General features: G+C 46.8%; 1 protein-coding gene across 1 annotated transcript in view; it reads right to left on the bottom strand.

Moving 5' to 3' along the window:
* Nucleotides 1-20,000, bottom strand: part of pphln1 (periphilin 1) — a 40,318-nt gene that overhangs the window by 7,887 nt on the left and 12,431 nt on the right. The window contains exons 6-10 of the mRNA XM_048267608.1: nt 19,985-20,000; nt 19,031-19,209; nt 16,909-17,004; nt 13,041-13,117; nt 6,024-6,158 (exon numbers count right to left, since the gene is read on the bottom strand). The exon at nt 19,985-20,000 is cut by the window's right edge and continues 125 nt beyond it. Coding sequence (XP_048123565.1) covers nt 6,024-6,158; nt 13,041-13,117; nt 16,909-17,004; nt 19,031-19,209; nt 19,985-20,000 — 503 coding nt within the window. The remainder of the gene's footprint in view (nt 1-6,023; nt 6,159-13,040; nt 13,118-16,908; nt 17,005-19,030; nt 19,210-19,984) is intronic.

The raw sequence follows: 20,000 nt of genomic DNA, 5'->3' as shown, positions 1-20,000 counted from the left end.
TAAACAATTGAAAGTTAATAGGATTAGTTTCAGGATATTTTTTTTTTATCAAAACATGAAAGTGGCCAGGATGGGTTTGATTAGGGTCAAAACAGAAGGGAGGTGTGAGTGTGTGCATGTGTGTGTGCATGCGTGTGTGTGTATGTGTTGATTGGGTTCAAACGGACGGGACAGGGCAGTCCCAAGGAGAGTGGAGAACCTGAGCCACAACAACGAGAAGAATGTGGGATGGCGGCAGAGGCATTTCCGGGTTCCACCCCCCACTCCCTCACATACTTCCTGTACCCACACCCCTGTTACCCAATCAAACAGGAAGAGCTACTCTGACCTACACACACACACACACACACACACACACACACACACACAAGATTGAGTGTGTGAATGTGTGTACTACCTGCTATATGATAGAGGGTTTGGGGAAGGATTGTCATTCATGTCTTGTGAGTGTGTGTGTGTGTGTGTGTGTGTGTGTGTGTGTGTGTGTTGGATACATGCATATGTGTACGTAGGATGTAGGATGACATGTTAAAAAATGTTGAAATGTGGATGCGTGTAAGGATACTAGTTTGTTTGCACATGAACATCAATAGGCTTGAGTATGTCCACAGTTGCGGATGTTGAGAGTGTACATATGAGCATATGAGCGTGTGAGTGAGTGAGTGAGTGTGTGTGAGTGTGTGTGTGTGTGTGTGTGTGTGTGTGTATCAGGCCAAACATCCGTGTACTCCCATGCCACTATGCATTGTATGAGCTGGTGGTGCTGATATGTCTGAGAGATGGCAGAGGGGTACACAGGAAGGCCAGGCAGGCTCTCTCTCTCTGTCTGTGTGTGTGTCTGTGTGTGTGTGTTTATAAAGTTCCAGAAATGACTCCTCACAGTGTTCTTATCTTAATTAGCAAGGCACAAGCTGAACTGCGAGGAGGTCAAGAGAGGAAGCAGGGTGGAATCTGACTGTTCGCCCCCTCACACACACACACACGCACACGCACACGCACACGATTGATGGACTAATAACCCCACCTAATAAATTATCTAGCTCCTTTTTTATATCTAGAGGCCAAATCATAGGCAACCATCAGCTCTTCCTCCAGGTTAACCCAGACAACAGGACAAAGTGAAGATCCGCACACTGTAGAGCTCCCATTGAAGTAGTTTTTATTTACATACAAAATACTTCAATGGGACCTCTAGTGTGCGGATCTTCACTTTGTCTGGTAACCGTATCTTCGATCCTGCACCTGGATTATCCCTGGATGTGCGTGATAAAACTGTGCTGTTTTAACCCAGGCAACAGAACAAGGCCAATACAAATGGTCAGAAATCATATTAGTGAGGTGTATAGATATCTGGGTGTTGAAACTGATTAATATCTGTTCCGTGCTCTTCAAAAGATCCATCTCCATAAAGTTGCAGGTGTATTTAAAGCAATCACCTTAACAGTACTGTAGATAAACAAACTTCATGATACATTGGCACGCATTGATCTCAGATAAGCAGTTCTGTTCTGTTATCTGGCTCGGGTAACGCTTGTACAATCCCCTCCGGGCCAGGACCCACTGTAAATGACCTCATTACATAACAAATTACTGTAAAACGATGACCACACACAGATAGCAGTTTGCATAGAGAGAGAGAGAGAGAGAGAGAGAGAGAGAGAGAGAGAGAGAGAGAGAGAGAGAGAGAGAGAGAGAGACAGAAAAAAAAGAAAGAAGAACGAAAGAAAGCACGAGATAGAGAGCGAGAGAGAGAGAAATAAAGAAAGAAAGAAGAAGGAAAGAGAGAGAGAGAGAGAGATATAGAGAGAGAGAGAGAGAGAGAGAGAGAGAGAGAGAGAAAGGGGGGGGGGGTGAGGAGGATTGCCTGGCATTTTGAAAAGCGTGGCTGCTTTAATGACATGACTTCGTGACTGGGCCCCGACACTGAATGTTTAATGCGTGCCCTGTGTCTATGACTGGGGGTAATAGGGGCAAATGCAGCATTGGGGATTGGAGGGGCAAAACCAAGTCTACTGACCTTTATGGGGTAATTACTCAGCACTAATTCACTTCCCATCTCACTACTGCCCCCACCCCCAACCCAACCCTCTCCATTTGTTCTGACATTTTCAGTTCATGTAACTAAGTTCAAAGAGGAATGAAGTCTTTTTATCAGCATCCTATAACATGCCTTTAATCCTTCAATAAAATACATCATTCCTTCACATCAAATTACCTTCCAATATTGGGAGAATGAGATGTAGAACAAATGAAGGAATTATACATTATGGTAAGGACTGGCTTATAACAAAGCAGTGAACTGGGGCAAATGATATTCGGATCTGCCTCGTTCCTCTTTTTTTATACAAATTACTGTCTACATTTCCCCTTATTATTTTCATTCAAAGCCACAGCTCAAACGTCTGTCTTTCTTTACAGACAGCCTATCAATTCCCATCCCCAGGCTTTATGTGTCTCTCCCTCACACTTGAAAAGAATTCCATGTTTCTCCCTCCGTCGCAAAGGTTCTTTTATAGAACACTGAGATGCTCTGTGTTCCACGAGGGAACAGCAGACATCTAAAGCTCGGAGACGAAACCAGACGAGACCAGACGACACAATGCAGTGGCAGAAAAACCGCAAAAAAGTAGTTTTAGTGTTATTAACTTTAGTTTATTAACTCAAAAGCGTGACGTTGCACTTTAAGACAGAGAATGGAGAAAGAGGCTTGTGTTTCTATCCTCGTGATCGCTGCTTCACGCTTCGGGGTTGTTTGAGCCCAGCAACAGGGAGGTCAACATTCCCAACCCAGGCTCTTAAAACTGAAAAAGGTTGAACTCTTTAAAACTCAAACCGCCACAAGCTATAAAACGTTCCTCCTCACCACACTGTTATTTAAAATGCTCAAACACTGTTTGAACTCACCTAACATTGTATGTGAACGTGTGCATTTTGCCCTTATGAACAGTCTTGTCATCTCGACATAAACTCACATGTTAAACTTTTTAAAAGTGCAACCAGTAACTATCTGACTCTCACTGAGTAAAAGCAGCAGTCTCTGAAAAAAAACGCCTCCACTCATTGATGCAGAGTGTGTACAAACATCAAACACACATCTCTGACATCGAAATCCCAGTCAGTCAGTTAGTCGGTCACAAACAACGCTTAAACTCAAGCAACACACAGTTCAGAGCAGGCTTCTACTTTAGACTGAACTCGGCCACGGTGGGACTCGAACCCATGACCCTGGGATTGCTACTGGGCCTTGAGCCCAGACAGGCAGGCAACAGAAGCCGCCATCACACCTCCACTAATGCAGCCAGCCGGCAAGGCCAGGCCAGCGAGCGGTCTCCATGCGGGCCCTCGCAGCTGTTGAGAGACGTCTCGCCAGCCATCTTTCTGTGGAGGAGGGGAACATCCACCAGTGCACAAGGTGGATGGAGGGAGATGAAGAATGGAGACTTAGAAGCAGAGAGAGAGAGAGAGAGAATGAAAGAAGAGGAAGGAGGGAAAGTTAATGAAAGTGTATGCATGTCTAAGAGAGACATGAAGGAGAGAGTGAGGAGCAAGTAGAGAGGATGAGAAAGACATGGTGAGAGACAGTGAAAAGTGATGGAGGAGTGAGAGAACGATATGTGAGAGAGAGAGAGAGAGAGAGAGAGAGAGAGAGAGAGAGAGAGAGAGAGAGAGAGAGAGAGAGAGAGAGAGAGAGAGACTGTCGAAACAGAAAGAGTGCTCCAGCTAAGTGCTCTGGTGGGACAGGAGGGGGAGGCTTGTGCTGCTGCCAAAGTAAACAAAATCCACTTCCACCTCTGCAGCCTGATTGATACACACACAGTATGGCTCTGGCTGCACTTTTACTTGGCAAGAAAAACAAATCTCATACACACGAACACACACACACACACACACACACACAAGCACGCCAAGGTGGATAAATGCTTTTGTGAGAAAGCCATGGGTATACACATACAGCGAGTAGGGTGCATGTGCATGTGTGTGTGTGTGTGTGTTGCGTGCGCGAGGGATGAGATGGCTAGACCAGATTGAGGGGAAAGCTAAACATCTGGTTGACACTTGTTAAACAGTGAAACATTACGGTGTGTGTGTGTTAAACATTGAAACATTACGGTGTGTGTGTGTTAAACATTGAAACATTACGGTGTGTGTGTGTGTTAAACAGTAAAACATTACGGTGTGTGTGTGTGTGTGTAGTGGGAAATGAGAGGGCTCGGGACCAGAGAGGTATCCATATAATGTCACTGAACTATGCGTGTAGTGGCGGGGAAATCCAAACACACCTCAATTAGTCATGTATATGGAGAGAAACCCAAGGCCCTGGAGGAGAAGGAGAAGGAGGAGAGGAGAGGAGAGGAGAGGAGAGGAGAGGAGGAGGAGGAGGAGGTTAAGAGGGGGAGGAAAGGAGGAGGAGGAGAGGAGAGGAGAGGAGAGGAGAGGAGGAGGAGGAGGAGGAGGAAGAGGAGGAGGAGGTTAAGAGGGGGAGGAAAGGAGGAGGAGGAGAGGGGGAGGAAAGGAGGAGAGTGGTTTGAAAGGCAGTCTATGATCCTTCAGTGAAATGCATGGCAACAGTTGCTTCAAATAAACACAGATAGTCATAAACATAAAACAAGGAATGCGACGCAATGACATTTAAGAAGAAAAGCTAATGATTTAAACTCTGTCTAAATGGCTTCCAAAAAGCACTTGGCACAGGCTGTTGGGGGATCTCACAGCGCAACACTCCACAATCGGCACACACACACACACACACACACACACACCGCTCCACATTAAACATGTTTTTCACATTTTCTCTGAGAGGGGTGTTTGGGGCGGGGTGGGGTAGGGGTAGGGGGAGGGGAATGTGCAGAGTCAGCGAGCGCTCGCAGTGGGTCGGGTTGCCACGGGAGGCCTGACGCTTCACTCCGGGCAGCGCTCCACTCGCTGTCTCGGGTTTAAAGAGACCAAGAGAGAAAGAGGGGGAGAGGGGAGAGAGAGAGAGAGAGAGAGAGAGAGAGAGAGAGAGAGAGAGAGAGAATGACAGAGATGGAGGGAGAGCAGAAAGATTGTGCTAAAGTAGGGCCGTGAAGGGGGAAAAGGAGAGAGAGAGAGAGAGAGAGAGAGAGAGAGAGAGAGAGAGAGAGAGAGAATGTAAATGAGTTTTAACAGAACACATGGAGAGAGAACATGAACAGTCAAGTGAACGAACAGTGAATGGTAAGGCTATTATTTCAATTTGAATTTGAGAATTTGAGAGAGAGAGAGAGAGAGGGCAAAGTGGTAGGTTTAATAACAGTGCATGGACTGACTCCATGTCCATGTTTACTATTGCCTGCTGTGGTGGTTCTCACCCCCGCAATGCTTCCTTCACACCATCTTTGTTACTGGGAAATCATGTTCCAAGACTCAGCGGCACAGCACAATCATCACCGCCTGACCTAGAACACAGGGAATGATGTCATAAAGGGAAAAAAAGAGAGAGCACTTTGTGCTCTTCTGTTGCTCAGATTCATCATCTCTCTCATCGTTGGCTCCTTTTGACCCACACACAGACAGACTCTGACTCAGACACCTCTCCCTGGCTTCAACATCACAGCTGAGGAGTAAGGAAAAGAGGAGAAGAGGAGGAAAGGAGGAGAGAAGAGGAAACAAAAGTAAGAGTGTGGCAAGGAAAGGAGAGGAGAAGAGAGGAGAGGAGAGGAGAGGAAGAGGAGAAGGACATAGAGTGACAAGTGAGGGGAGCCTTGCGGTATAATCCAATTATTTCCCTAAAGTACCAGAACAACAGACTTTCAGCTTCTCTGTGGAGAGAGACTGAGAGAAGGAACAAAGACAACTGAGAGCACAGGAGAATGCCTCTGTTTGTGTGCAGGATTAACACACACACACACACACACACACACACACACACACACACAACCAGCTTTCTTTCAACTAGCCAAGAAAAGCTTCTAGCTTTTAGTGTCTCCAACATCTAGTCATTCTAGCTTCTAGCATCTAGAATTCCAGATCTAGGTCATCTCCTGGGCAGTGTGGACACCAACCTTCTCGATCTCGCGCGCTTTAGCAGCGATGGCCTGGCCTCTCCGCTCCTGGAAGTCCTCGTAGAAGGTGGCGGAGGGCTCCTCTGTGCTGGGCGGGGCTTCGTCTGTCAGGGGGTCTGTCAGCACAGCTTCCTCCTGCAGGCCAGGGAGAGGGAGTGGGTGAGGTGCAGGCACAAGCACAGGTATTAACTTAACTACACACACACACACACACACACACGCACACATGCACGCACGCACAGCTTACATGGAGACAGGTTCAGACAGAAGACAACTAACATCACTCAGAGTACCTAACAATAACAACACATTGCACTTATATAATGCTTTCAAGGCACCGAAAAAGCACTATTAAGTGAAGGGGGAACCTCACTAATCACCACCAACGTGTAGCACCCACCCAGGTGATGCACAGAAGCCATTATGCACCAGAATGCTCACCAAACATCAGCTCACACACGTTTCTTGGTATTTTATGCTCCCAACGTTGTCTTCAAGGAAGTGCTGCCTGGAAGGCGCTAGGGTTAGGCATGGGTTAAGGTTAGGGTTAGGGTTAGGTTTAGGATTAGGTGCCTTTAAGTCAGTGGTGGCATCGCTGCCTGGAAGACGACGTTGGGGGCATAAAACACCATCAAGCCTCAGACACCTACACACAATATTTTACTACACACAGAGCTAGACCCTATTCTAGTCTGCCCAGATCAAACGTAACTATCCAAAGGGTGCCCGTCTATTTACTCTGCATAGGCTCCAGCTGACAAACCTCTGCGTAGTACAACACAAGTACACACAGCTGACAAACCTCTGCGTAGTGAGGACATCTTGATTTAATTTTACATCAGCGTTGGACCATCTCGACTCCATGGTCTCTTGAGGTGAAGGAGCTCAAAAAAAAAAAATCCTGACTACGTTGCTAGGAAATGGGGCGTGGTGCATCTACATGCCCCAGTGACTCCCCTCCTCATGGATTAGAGAGACTTGATAGATATATAAACACAGAACGAAAGTCAGTAGCTTCAATGACGTCAATGGCAACAACAGCCAAGGAGGTGAACATTCTCAATCTGAAGGACTAAAAATTCAATCTATACTTGGATTCTGGCTTTGGTAAGGTTATAGATTTACAAGATGCATATAATGGATTGATGAGTGGCCATTGGAGCCTGAGGAATTGCTCCTAGGCCTGCCCCCCCCCCCCCCACCCCCGTCAGCCTGGCAGTGCGTAGCGTAGCGCAGCACTGCGTTCGGGCGGGATGGGATGGCACTGGCGCATCCTCCCCTCTCCATCTCGATCTGCGTCTCCATCTCCTGCTTCCGAGTGCGTCAGGCCGAGCGGGATGAGCAGGCCTACTGCTCATTAGCTGTGTATACACTTGAGGGTACAAGTCAGGCAGGGGATAGGGGAAGGGGCAGCGGGGGCATGGCTTACACTCCCTCCCCTCAACTGGACTAGAATGGGCTAGAGAGACGCTGAAAGGAAAGGACTGGACAGCGAGAGGCCGAGAGGGTCTTAAAATAAACCCCTTTGCCATTTGCTCGGCTCCCAATTAGTTTCCCCTGTCTCTGTAGTCGCCCACGGCAACGCTGGAGCAGCGTCCGGCGCGGAGGCTAGTGGCCGACGTCCAGCGTGACTCAGCTTATCAGCTCGATGTGAGAGATAGTCACAGAGAGGGAGACATGAATGAAGAGAGAGGAAAATAGCACAGTGAGAGGAAGGAGAGAGGAGAGAGAGAGGCAGGAGAGATTTTTTTCTTTCTTTTTTAATTTATCTTTTATTTTTATAATATGTCATTTTAAGTACTATCATGATATACTTACGTTTCATGCTTATTTTTACTACTACTTATATTGTATTAATGCTAAGGCAATACTGTTCAGTCATGCCAATAAAGCTTTTGAACTGAATTGAATTGCATTGAATTGAGAGAGAGAGAGAGAGAGAGAGAGAGAGAGAGAGAGAGAGAGAGAGAGAGAGAGAGATGGATAGAGACAGACAGAAAGGTATAAAAAGAAAAGGAAAGATGAAGAATGAAGGAGAGCTAGAGGTAGTGTAGAGCAGGGAGTGAAAGGAAAACACGTATGATATGCAGACACATGGTGCAGTGAACACATGAGTAAGGGCACAGACACATGGTGCAGTGAACACATGAGTAAGGGCACAGACACATGGTGCAGTGAACACATGAGTAAGGGCACAGACACATGGTGCAGTGAACACATGAGTAAGGGCACAGACACAGAGTGAGAATGAGAGACATGCTAATCAAAATCCATGGAGCAAAATCATGCAAGACACTGGATAAAAGAAAAAGGAGGATATGAGAGAGAGAGAGAGAGAGAGAGAGAGAGAGAGAGAGAGAGAGAGAGAGAGAGAGAGAGAGAGAGAGAGAGAGAGGGAGAGAGAGAGAGTCAATGACCGTAGAGTTAAATCATGCAAGACACTGGATAAAAGAAAAAGGAGGATATGAAAGAGAGAGAAAAAGAGTGAGCATGAGTGAGCGAGCGAGCGAGTGAGAGAGAGAGAGAGAGAAAGAGAAGAGAGAGAGAGAGAGAGAGAGAGTCAATGACCATAGAGTAAAATCATGCAAGACACTGGATAAAAGAAAAAGGAGGACATGAAAGAGAGAGAAAAAGAGTGAGCATGAGTGAGCGAGAGAGAGAGAGAGATCAAAGAAGCAAAGATAATAGAGGGAGGCAGAGAGAGAGAGAGGACGATATGAAGCAACACTACATGGAAACAGCAAACAGGACTCAACCAGTGTGGGGTTGCTCTCTGCCCAAATCCACTGTGTGTGTGTGTGTGTGTGTGTACGTCCTGCCCTTTGTTCCACACATACGGCAGAGCGCATACACAGCCCAGCGTCTGTGGCGACATGCAAGCTAAGGTCACCCCGGAACAAGTCTTTTGATGGGCGTCACGCAGGGTTACGGGTGAGGTCTCTGAGCACACCGCCTCGCTGCAGGGAGCTGGAGGCAACTTTCAAAGCCAGCAGGCTTTCAACAGGAACCTCCTTTCATCCAGGCATGCAGGAGAGGGGTTATCTGCTATAGTAGGAAAAGCATTCACACGTACACACACACACACACACACACACACACACACACACACACACACACACACACACGCAACTGAACGCCATCACACACACACACACACACACACATAAAAGCAACACACACACACACACACACACACACACACACACACACACACACACATAAAAGCAAGTAACGCAACTGAACGGCATTACACACACACACACACACACAAACACACACACACAAACATAAAAGCAACTCGCACTGAACGGCATTACACACACAGACACAAACACACACACACACACACACGCTAAAGCACATACAAACTCATGCAACTGAACGCCATCACAAACTCCACCCCAAACACACAAACGCCCTTTTGAAGTCCTGGAGGCAAACCGCTCTCATCACTCGGCAGCAGAAAAGGCCTCCTACTGCATATGTATCAGATCAGTTCCATGGGAGCGACGCGGTCAGGGACATGAACTGATCCAGAGGGCAGGGGGAGGGGGGGGTTCATGGTCAAAAAAAAAAAAAGGCTGAATAGCATTCTGTTTTATCTAGTTGGTTAGTGCAGTGGTTCATAAAGAAAGTTTCATAAAGACTTGACAACGCAACAACAGTATGTACAATGTAAAATATGTAGTTGAATTGGCCTATACGCACCTGTATTTTAATGCCGGTCATAATGGTGGTGCTTGGAGAGCCTATTGTTTTCGTGGGTGGTACTCATTGTGAAAAGTTTGAGAACCGCTGGGTTAGTGCATCCAGGCAGCATGGAGCAGTAGCCCACTGATCAAGGAAATGAGGAGGGGGCTGCGCTCTTGTCCAAAAAAAAAGCGCTGAATTGCACTCTGCTGCGTTTACTCATTTGTTTGCTTGTTTACTGCTCCATTTATTTTGCGTATTCTAGTCAGGCTGCCTGCGTGATGACACAGCAGGATAGATGAGCGTCCTGCGTAAGCAGATTCTCTGCAGGGCGCGTGTTTTGCCCGGACGAGCTAAGCCAAGCCAAGCCAAGCCAGAGTGGAGTAGAGTGGAGTTGAGTTTAAGCATTAAATGAGTTTAAAAAGAACTATGTGCTCGTGACACAGTAGCGGGTAGGGGAGTGTCTGTGGTGTGTGTGTGTGTGTGTGTGTGTGTCATGGCGCGTGACACACGCGATCACACAGCCACACCCCACAGGCTCACAGGGCTTTGCCTTAACACACACACACACACACACACACACACACACACACACACACACACACACACACACACACACACACACACACACACACACACACACACTAATCAACACTTGAAGTAGGGCAACCAGTGTGATGTGTATACATTCACATTTCAGATAATGATGGGTAAATCAACAAAAGGAAAATAAACGCGTCCCAGGCAATCAAAGGCGATGGTGAACAGTGTGCTAGCACTCTAAAACACATTGGACTGTCTGTGTGTGTGTGTGTGTGTGTGTGTGTGTGTGTGTGTGTGTGTGTGTGTGTGTGTCGGGGCAGGACAAGAAATAACTCAACAACATAAAAAGATGAAAGACAAGTGAATGCCAGCCAAATGTAGAAACTGCTGCCCAGCCACTTTTCAGACAGTTGGGGCAGAGGAACTATTTTTTTCTTTTTTGTTTTTCTGTACCGTCTTTTTTTGACATGACATGATGTCTCAAGGGGATGGGATACTGAAGAGATCAGGATAGTTGAGAGAGGAGAGAGAGAGAGAGAGAGGGATAGAGAGAGAGAGAGATAGAAATAGAGAGAGAGAGTGATAGAGAGAGAAGAGAGACAAGAAATAGAAACAGAGCATAGAGACATATAAAGATGGTAAGAAGACCCTTTGAGAACTCCACAAGCCTGATGTAATTGTGTTTCGGACCCAAAGACAAACAGGATGGAAATTACAGGAAGAAGATAGACATATTAAGGGAGATTGTAGAGAGATTGTAGAGAGTGTATTGATGAAGTGTAAATGTTTGTTTGTTTACTTTTAGTAATTATTATTATTCCTGTAAACGCTTTGGCAATACATCATATGATTTGTTGTGCCAATAAAGCATATTTGAATTGAATTGAATTGAGAGAGAGAAAGAGAGACAGACAGACAGAGAGAGAGAGAGAGAGAGAGACTGACTCAGGCCAACTCTCAGAGTCACCGCAAAGGCTGTGGCACTGGCTGTAGATCAACCGATAGCTAATGACCCATTTTCTCTCTGTCCATGTGACGCTACCTGGGTGGCCAGACCCACATGGGACATCGCCGTGGTGATGCCCCCAACATTGCCGTCTGATTACCATCTGATAGCCTGGCACACCCAGGGCCTGCTTACACGCCACACAAACAACCCTAAACCACAAACTACCACACTTTCATTAGTGCGATTGGATAACAGCAAAACCTTAAAGCTGTTAGAACACCGTGGTTGTGCACGAGTATCAGGCCTTCAGGTCTGACAGCTAGGTAATGATGTTTAATAGGTTAACTTGCAAGCCAGTCTCCGCCAGTGGTGTTTGTGTGTATGAATGGGTGAATGTGAGGTATAAAATTGTAAATCGCTTTGAGTGTTCAGAAGAGTGGAAGCGCGCTATATAAATACAGTCCATTTACCTTTTCATCTGTTAGACACTAGATGGATAAACTACCATCTGAAAGGAATAGCCTGCCGTTGGTAGGCTACTGACGCCTAGGCAGCGATGTTAAGTTAAGGGTGCATTAGAGATATGTAGAGATTTGAATAGGTTTTGAAATGGACTTCTACATGTACATGTAGGGTTGCAACTAACGATTATTTTGGTAGTCGACTAATCTGGCCGTACCATAAGCCGCTATACTGTAGTTCATCATAGCTGGCCAATATAGGCCACCATAATTTGTCATGGTTCCTGCATGCTAAATGCAGAATAAACACATGTAGCATTATTATTAATATAATTCACTGTTCTATTGCACTTAACAAAGTAGCTAACATGATAGGGTTCATATACTAATCAAGCCATCGGTCACTGAAATAGTTACTCGCTAAAATGTAGCCATCCAGAGTAACATTAGTCTCTAGATCACGCCTCCAGGGTGTTCGTGTCGTGAGATAACAACTCGGAGTCTGAATTCAACCTGTTTTGCTGATTTATTTCACTAAAATGTTCCCACGTGTTTGAAAGTCTTGGCCTTACCTTCCCTTCACCCTGCTTCTCTCTCCGTTGAGCCATCATTCATACGTTATTGAACATTTGCATGGAGTAGCCAAAGACCACATTATCATAGCCATTTCAGGTCACCTATAGCAACACAGTATGACGCATCAACAATAAAATTTAGCATCGACCATTCATAATCCACATTGTCTAATTAAGTGTTTGGTGTGTGAGGTCATCCTGGTTTAACTACAGTACTTCTAGAGAAGACAGCCAATCAGCTCTCTTATGGTGCCAACAGCAGAGAGGCCACGGCCAATGGCGGTTGATGTGGGCCTCCTACAGTTCATTTGCTATTTGCTCCTCCTCATGTTTTGGCCATGTTGGGGAAATGGCCAGCACGTGCTTGAGTTGCGGAGCTCATTCTTAAAGTGGATTAAAGTCCACAGCGCTGATCTTGTTTTGGCTGGTCACATCTGTTTCTCGGGCTTTTAGCGTGTGTGCGTGTGTGTGTGTGTGCATTTTTGTGTTCCACCTTGACTCTGACGTGCACAAGGAGTGTGAAACATATGTGCATGTGCAAGTGTTAAAGGGAGTATGTCATCTGTGTGTGTGTGTGTGTGTGTGTGTGTGTGTGTGTGTGTGTGTGTGTGTGTGTGTGTGTGTGTGTGCTCTCTGGCGTTTGTCCTTGAATCTGCCCATATGCTCAAGGTGTTTGGAACACACGTGTTTTTGAGCATATGCTTGTGTATGTACTGTACATCTTTCAGCGATACTATGTGCTTGAGTTTGTTTGCATACATGTGCATCAATGCAAGTGTCTGTGTGGAAGTGAGCTCACCTTAGAGACAGAAGCTGAACTGTGAGGGGAGCCATCTCGAGACCCACTGATAAAAGGAGCGGATGGCTTTTCCCTTTCTGTCGAGAGAGAGAGGGAGAAAGAAAGAAAGAGAGTGCAAGGGGAAGAGAAAGAGAGAGAAATCAATTAATACATCAATGATGAATAAGGGAATAACAGAAGAATGAAAAACAGCAGATAATTCCAACAGGAACAACACCCAGCACTGCATGCCCCACAAGTGCACATGCACACTAAGAAAGCCGTGCATGAGAATCTGGCGCTCCCCCACACCCAAACACACACTAAGAATGCCGCGCATGAGAATCTTTCCCAGGCTGCGCTTAGCCGACGGCCCTCCCTCCCTCCCCTCTCCTCTGCTCTCCCTGACTCACGGCGGGTGATAAACGCTCTCACATGTTCGGACAAATCCTGCATCCTCCCCACACATCCCCCTGCTAACCACAACCAGATGGGCTCTCCATGGGGCCCGGCCAGAGCAACAGGGCCCTCAGGGGCAAGAGCTCTCCATGGGGCCCGGCCAGCGCAACAGGGCCCTCAGGGGCAAGAGCTCTCCATGGGGCCCGGCCAGAGCAACAGGGCCTATGGGCTCTTCATGGGGCCCGGCCAGAGCAACAGGGGCCAGAGCACAAGCACGGGGCCTTGCCCAACGACAAGGCCCTCTTTCTCTCTCTCTCTCTCTGTCCTTATCTCTCTCTTTCTCTCTGTCGTATCTCTCTCTCCCTTGCTCACAGTCTGTTAACAAACTTCAGGGAAACTTACCTGCAGAGACGACGTGCATTTCAGGTTTTATGATGCGTGAGAGCTCATTTTTTATGAGTTTTTTTTTCTCTTATCTGAATTGCAGAAAGAGAGGGAGAGAGACGTTTTTCATGCTGGCCGCAGGGAATAAGTGCCTGTGCATGACCTTCATGAAAAGAGGAGGGGAGAGAGAGAGAAGGAGAGAGAGAGACAGAGAAAGAAAGAGAAAGTGGGGGAGAGGAAGAGAGAGACAGCAGGAGAGAGAGACAGAGAGAGAGGGAGAGAGAGACAGAGAGAGAGGAGAGGAAGCAAGCAGAGCTTTCCAACAGCTGACAGATAAGCATTTGATGAAGAGGAAATCCAACAGAGAGATCTGGTTTATGGAAGATAGCACCAGCTGGCCTTTTGGTGTGGCAGCCACACACACACACACACACATTTCAAAGGGTTCAAGTTGAGCTTCTAACACTCAGAGTGAGGCCCTGATTTGCAGAAATGATCGTCTGAAAAACGGATGGCAACAAAAAGTTTTAACAAAGAGGAAAGTGTGCAAGAGAGGAAATACTCACATAAAAAGCCATGGAGTGTGTGTGTGTGTGTTATGGCCATAGTATTCACCATCCATCTTGCACAGTAAATATTTAGAGTGTCTGAGCATCAGGTAAAACAATTAACGCTCCTCAAAACAACCACAACCACAGACACACAGACACAAAGACACACACACACACACACACTCAGACACTTTGATGAGGCCTTAATGACCCCTGACTAAAGTAAGGGAGGTGATGGGATACTTGAGTGGGGAGGGCAAACGCATGTGATTAGAAACGCTGTCTCATGTTCCTTAGCCCTGACCGCTAGGCCAAGGGATGTTGTGGCCATTGTGGATGGTGATGGTGAGACTACACTGTACACATTCGAAATCCAATCTTATGTAGAATATCTGCAACAATGGGCTGCAACAATTGATTTGTTGTCAACTATTAAAATAATCGCCAAATATTTTGGTAATCTGTTAATCAATTTGTATATATTTTTTATTAATGCAAATCTGAATTTTTTTAGCTCTCTGAGAATGGAGACAGAACTGATTGAAGAGCCTGATCGGCAGATATGATTGAGTCATTAATCCAAATCCAGAATCAATTTTTATGCTTGTTTTTTCAGATCCATAAAGATAAACAAAGGCATTTAACTTGAAAATTTAAAACACCAGTTGTTTTGTATTGACGTTGTCAGTGTTTTGCATGCTGCTAAAAGCACACTGGGTAATTCGCCTTCTGTGCCCCTGCTGCACCAATCAAATTAATTACAGCTGTCCGAACGTCATATATGTTTTATTAAAACACAGTGCACGCGTTTTGCAAGCTGCACACACTACCACCAGCCTGATCACAGCTTCAAAACTAAAAGCACCCACAACCTGGACAAAACACTCTCCAAAGGAGTCTGAAGACGATTGTCTCTCAAAACTGCCTGCATATGAAAACACAACCTAAAAACGTAACTCAAAAACACAGAGAAGACAGAAAGGCTTAAGTATCTGGTCTGAAAGCCCATTCCAGTAACACAAACTAGGTCTGACTCCCAAAGACGCGTTAAAACCAGACCAGTATTGCATTTCTAGACTGTTCTGTAAGATCTCTACACGGCTGGTGTAGTTTAGTGTCATCACTTTGACTGAGGCCGTCTGATGACATCAGCCCATTGCAGCTTATCCCACCTCGTGTTTGACTCGCAACACACTCGTAACCATGAGCTTAACAACCACATGTGGTCTCCATGCTACATCCCCAACACACAAACATGCTGTCAGTCCGCGAAACATACTTTACAGGCACACTCCGGCGAAATCCGGCGAGTTTTCACATAGATCTCCATTTCTCGAGCTTGAGCTAACGCAGCCAGGCAGCTACAGCACTGGGGCATGTCCGTGAGCGTTAACTGCTGGTTGTAGCAACTCAAGCTAGGTAAAACCAATTGTTTTAATTTTTTTCGTACCGACAGTACTCGGTGACCTCGTGAAACGGAGCTCTATGTGAAAACTCGCTGGTTTTCTCGCTGGATTTCTCCTTTAACGGTCCCACAGGACAGCTGTGCTCTGGTGTTCTTTGATGAACAGAGGAATGATTTCTGTCCAGCTGCAGTGATCTAACTCTCAACATTAAAACCTTGGCTTCACCAAGTGAGAGGAAACAAACTGAGTTGAAGCACAAACAGCTGCTGCTTTTTTAGCTTATATGTAGATGATGTGCTGATCTTCTGTTGGATTAAACCAAACCCATCCCTGTGATCACCCTATGCTGTGTGAGCCTGGTCTACAGAGGTCTCACAGAGAGGCTGCAGGTGTGCCGTGCAGGCGGTCTGAGGTCACTGTGTAGCACCTCTTTAACTGAGAACAGGAAATGAGGACAGATTAGCTATCTTCCTCCAGGTGGCTGTGCTCAGAGGATGTGAAGCGAACACCTGCATTTCTACTTGGGGGGGGGGCAGTAGCCAGTAGCACCCCCGAACACCTGCATTTCTATTAGGGCTCCAACAACACAAAACTGGACTAAAGTGACCACCATAACCACTACAAATTAAGGATCATATATGAACCAGTAATGCGGAAAACCAACTCAGAATGCAAGGACCAATGTGTAAATACACAGTAAGTTGGTAAACAATTGGAGAAAAGTAAGATTTGTCAATTACACTCCAACGCATCTTTGTGCATATACATAAATATAAGTATGAAAGTATAAGTACATGTAACAAATACACTAAAGTAAGTTGTGGCAGAGATAGATAGATAGATAGATAGATAGATAGAAGTGAGAGAGGCACACTCAACCATTGAACATTCTAACAAAAGATTCTGTTCCACAACAATGCAAGGTTCTAAAATTCCATGTTGAATTCAATGAACACATTCTTTAGAACGTTCATTTTCCAACATTCCCGTCATACCGGTGTGACGGTACCGGCTGAAGGGTTAAAAAAAAGGGAGGCTCTGCATCACATGTTGTAAAACCAGGTGGATTTCACACACACAGGAGCCATCGGAGGCACCTCTCATGCCTAGAGAGAGAGAGAGAGAAAAACACACACACGTACGACTAACCGCTGGGTGTGTGTGGCGTCGGCTCGCCAAAACTGCTCCGGTTCCGTGGCATCTCCCCATGAAACCCAGGAGCACCAGCGGGCCCAATGCCCACACCTGCAGAACCCATTGGGAGAGAGTGTGTGTACGTGTGTATGCCCACAATTTCTGTTTGTATGCTTGTGATTGTGTGCCGTTTGTGTGTTTTCGAGTGTGTGCGTTTGTGCATGCATGTGTGTTTATTAGTGGGTGCTTATTAGTGTGTGCTTGTCTGTTTGTGTGTGTATTTATGTATACATGTATCTGTATCTCTGTGTGTGTGTGTGTGTGTGTGTGTGTGTGTGTGCGTGCGTGTGTGTGTGTGTTTTATGAGTGTGTGCCTATGTGAGCATTGTCCCAAATCAATCACTCATGCCCACTTCAGAGTGCAGCAGCCTCACAGTGGCCAGTGTTTTGGACAGAAAGCCTTCAGGTGAGGAGTGGGAGAGTAGGAGGCTGAGTGAGTGATTTGGGACACTGCACAGAGTGGAGGAGAGGACTGCATCGGGAACGAGGGAACAGGACGATAAGAGAGGAGAAAGAGAGAAAGATGGAATGAGAGAAGAGGAGAGGAAGAGAAGAGAGAAGAGGAGAGGAGAGGAGGGGGAGGGACAGCATCAGGAATGAGGGAACAGGATGATAAGAGAGGGGAAAGAGAGAAAGATAGAATGGGAGAAGAGGAGAGGAAGAGAGGAAAGAAGAGAGACGTGTGGAGAGAGGAGGTGGATGACTGGCCTGGGTGCTTTTTCGGCCCCCATTTGGTTAGTGGCTTTGATGCGTGGTCCAGAATAAAGGCTTTCATCTTCCCCAAGTGCCCCTTATTGAAGTCACACTTTGGCAGGTCTTGATGACACCTACGCAGATGGCTGTGTGTGTGTGTGTGTGTGTGTGTGTGTGTGTGTGTGTGTGTGTGTGTGTATGTGTGTGTTTGTGTGTTTACTCTTGCCAAGAAGAAGAGCTATGTCTTTCTGTGTGTCTGTGTGTGTGTGTTCTTAAATATCTGTGTGTGGGGTGCACAGTCAATATTTCCTGGCAGCACTGAGTAGCAGTATGAGTGTGTGTATGTGTGTGTTCTTGGTGTGGACACTTGCTGAAGGTGTGTTTGTGCATGTCATTTCTGGAGGAGTATGTCTTGATGTGTGTGTGTGTGTGTGAGTACACTCATTCTTTCCTGGCAGTGGTGGGTAGAGGTGAGAGTTTTTGTGTGTGTGTCTGTGTGAGTAATCTGTTTTTGTATGTATTTGACGGTCATCACTTTGATGTGCAGTTTGTATGTGTGATTGGTTTGGCTGTGTGTGTGTGTGTGTGTATATTCACTCTTGCCTGGCGGGACTGGGTATGGGATGTATGTGTGTCTGTGTGTAGTCACTCTTGCCAGGCGGGACTGGGTATGGGATGTGTGTGTGTCTGTGTGTAGTCACTCTTGCCAGTTTATGTGTGTGTGTTTGTGTGTACTCACTAATTTTGGCCCTGTGTGTGTGTACTCACTTAGTCTTGCCCGGTGAGGCTGGGTGGGGCCGGGTGGTGGTGGCTACGGATGTGTGTGTGTGTGTGCGCATGTGTGTGTATACTCGGTCTTGCTGGGTGATGTGCGTGAGGGCGTGAGTACTCACTCTTGCCGGGCTCACTCTTTTCGGTAGGGGGTGGGTATGGGTGTGTGTGTACTCACTCTTGCCGGGCGGGGTGTGTGTGTGTGTGTGTGTGTGTGTGTGTGTGTGTGTGTACTCACTCTTGCCGGGTGGGGGTGTGTGGGTGTGTGTGTGTGTGTGTACTCACTCTTGCCAGGTGGGGGTGGGTATGGGTGTGTGTGTGTGTGTGTGTACTCACTGTTGCCGGGTGGGGGTGGGTATGGGTGTGTGTGTGTGTACTCACTCTTGCCGGGTGGGGGTGGGTATGGGTGTGTGTGTGTGTGTGTGTGTGTGTGTGTGTGTGTGTACTCACTCTTGCCGGGTGGGGGTGGGTATGGGTGTGTGTGTGTGTGTGTGTGTGTGTGTGTGTGTGTGTGTGTGTGTGTGTGTGTACTCACTCTTGCTGGGCGGGGGGTATGGGTGTGTGTGTGTGTGTGTGTGTGTGTGTGTGTGTGTGTGTGTGTGTGTGTACTCACTCTTGCTGGGCGGGGGTGGGTATGGGTGGGCCTTGCCCCTGTCCGGTGAGAAGCTGCGGCTGCTGATGCTGGATCCCGAGCGGCTGTGGGGGGAGGGGGGCACGTCTCGCCTCAACGGGGAACGGTCACGCACCGCCGGGAACGGAGCCTTACGGGGACGCAGGCCCTCGTGCTCCTCGCTATCACACACACACACATAAATATAAATACACACATACAAAATAAATACACACATATATACATAAATGCACACAAACGTACACACACACAAATATAAATACACACACATATACATAAATGTACAAACGCACACGTAACACACACACACAAGCACGCACACACACACACACACAAGACTTAGCCATCTGACATTGAAGCAGCCTTGGCTTCAGTCTTACACCAAACCCTGATGTCTTTCACTGAGGACTAACAGGGTCCTTCATGACAGCTGACACACAACGCTGTGAAGGACAACATGCGTCACCACCACCACCCCCTCTGGGACCTGACCCCAAGACCTAGAGTAATGGCTTCTGCACATCGGTGTGGACATGAGTGTGCCAACACTGTCTGTCACCTGCCCACACAAACCAGCAGCAAAGTTTTTCACTGACAAGCATTCGATAAACAATACAATGGATTTCATTGAGCAGCAGCGACAAAACTATGAACTAAATGGTAACCAACACAGTGGTGGTGGCAGAGTTTGACGCTGGTGTGTGAAGTTGTAATGAAAACAATGGAATCTAATGGAGTTGAACAACGGAACCACACATGTTGACACCAATGAGGACCTTTTTTTTTTTACAAGGTTCAAAATCCCTGTGCACAGCCCTTCTTCCTCAAGGGGCTGATGGTGTGCAATATAACTATTGAAAAGTCAAAAACTAGTATACATCGCACACTGGAGGGTGTCTTTTTTACCCATGATGCATTGCGGCAGTGGGGGCTTACCCTCGGTCCAGGCTGA

This window comes from Alosa alosa, chromosome 17 (genome assembly GCF_017589495.1).
Source record: "Alosa alosa isolate M-15738 ecotype Scorff River chromosome 17, AALO_Geno_1.1, whole genome shotgun sequence".
Lineage (NCBI taxonomy): Eukaryota > Metazoa > Chordata > Actinopteri > Clupeiformes > Clupeidae > Alosa > Alosa alosa.
This window is presented reverse-complemented; position numbering and strand designations above follow the sequence as displayed.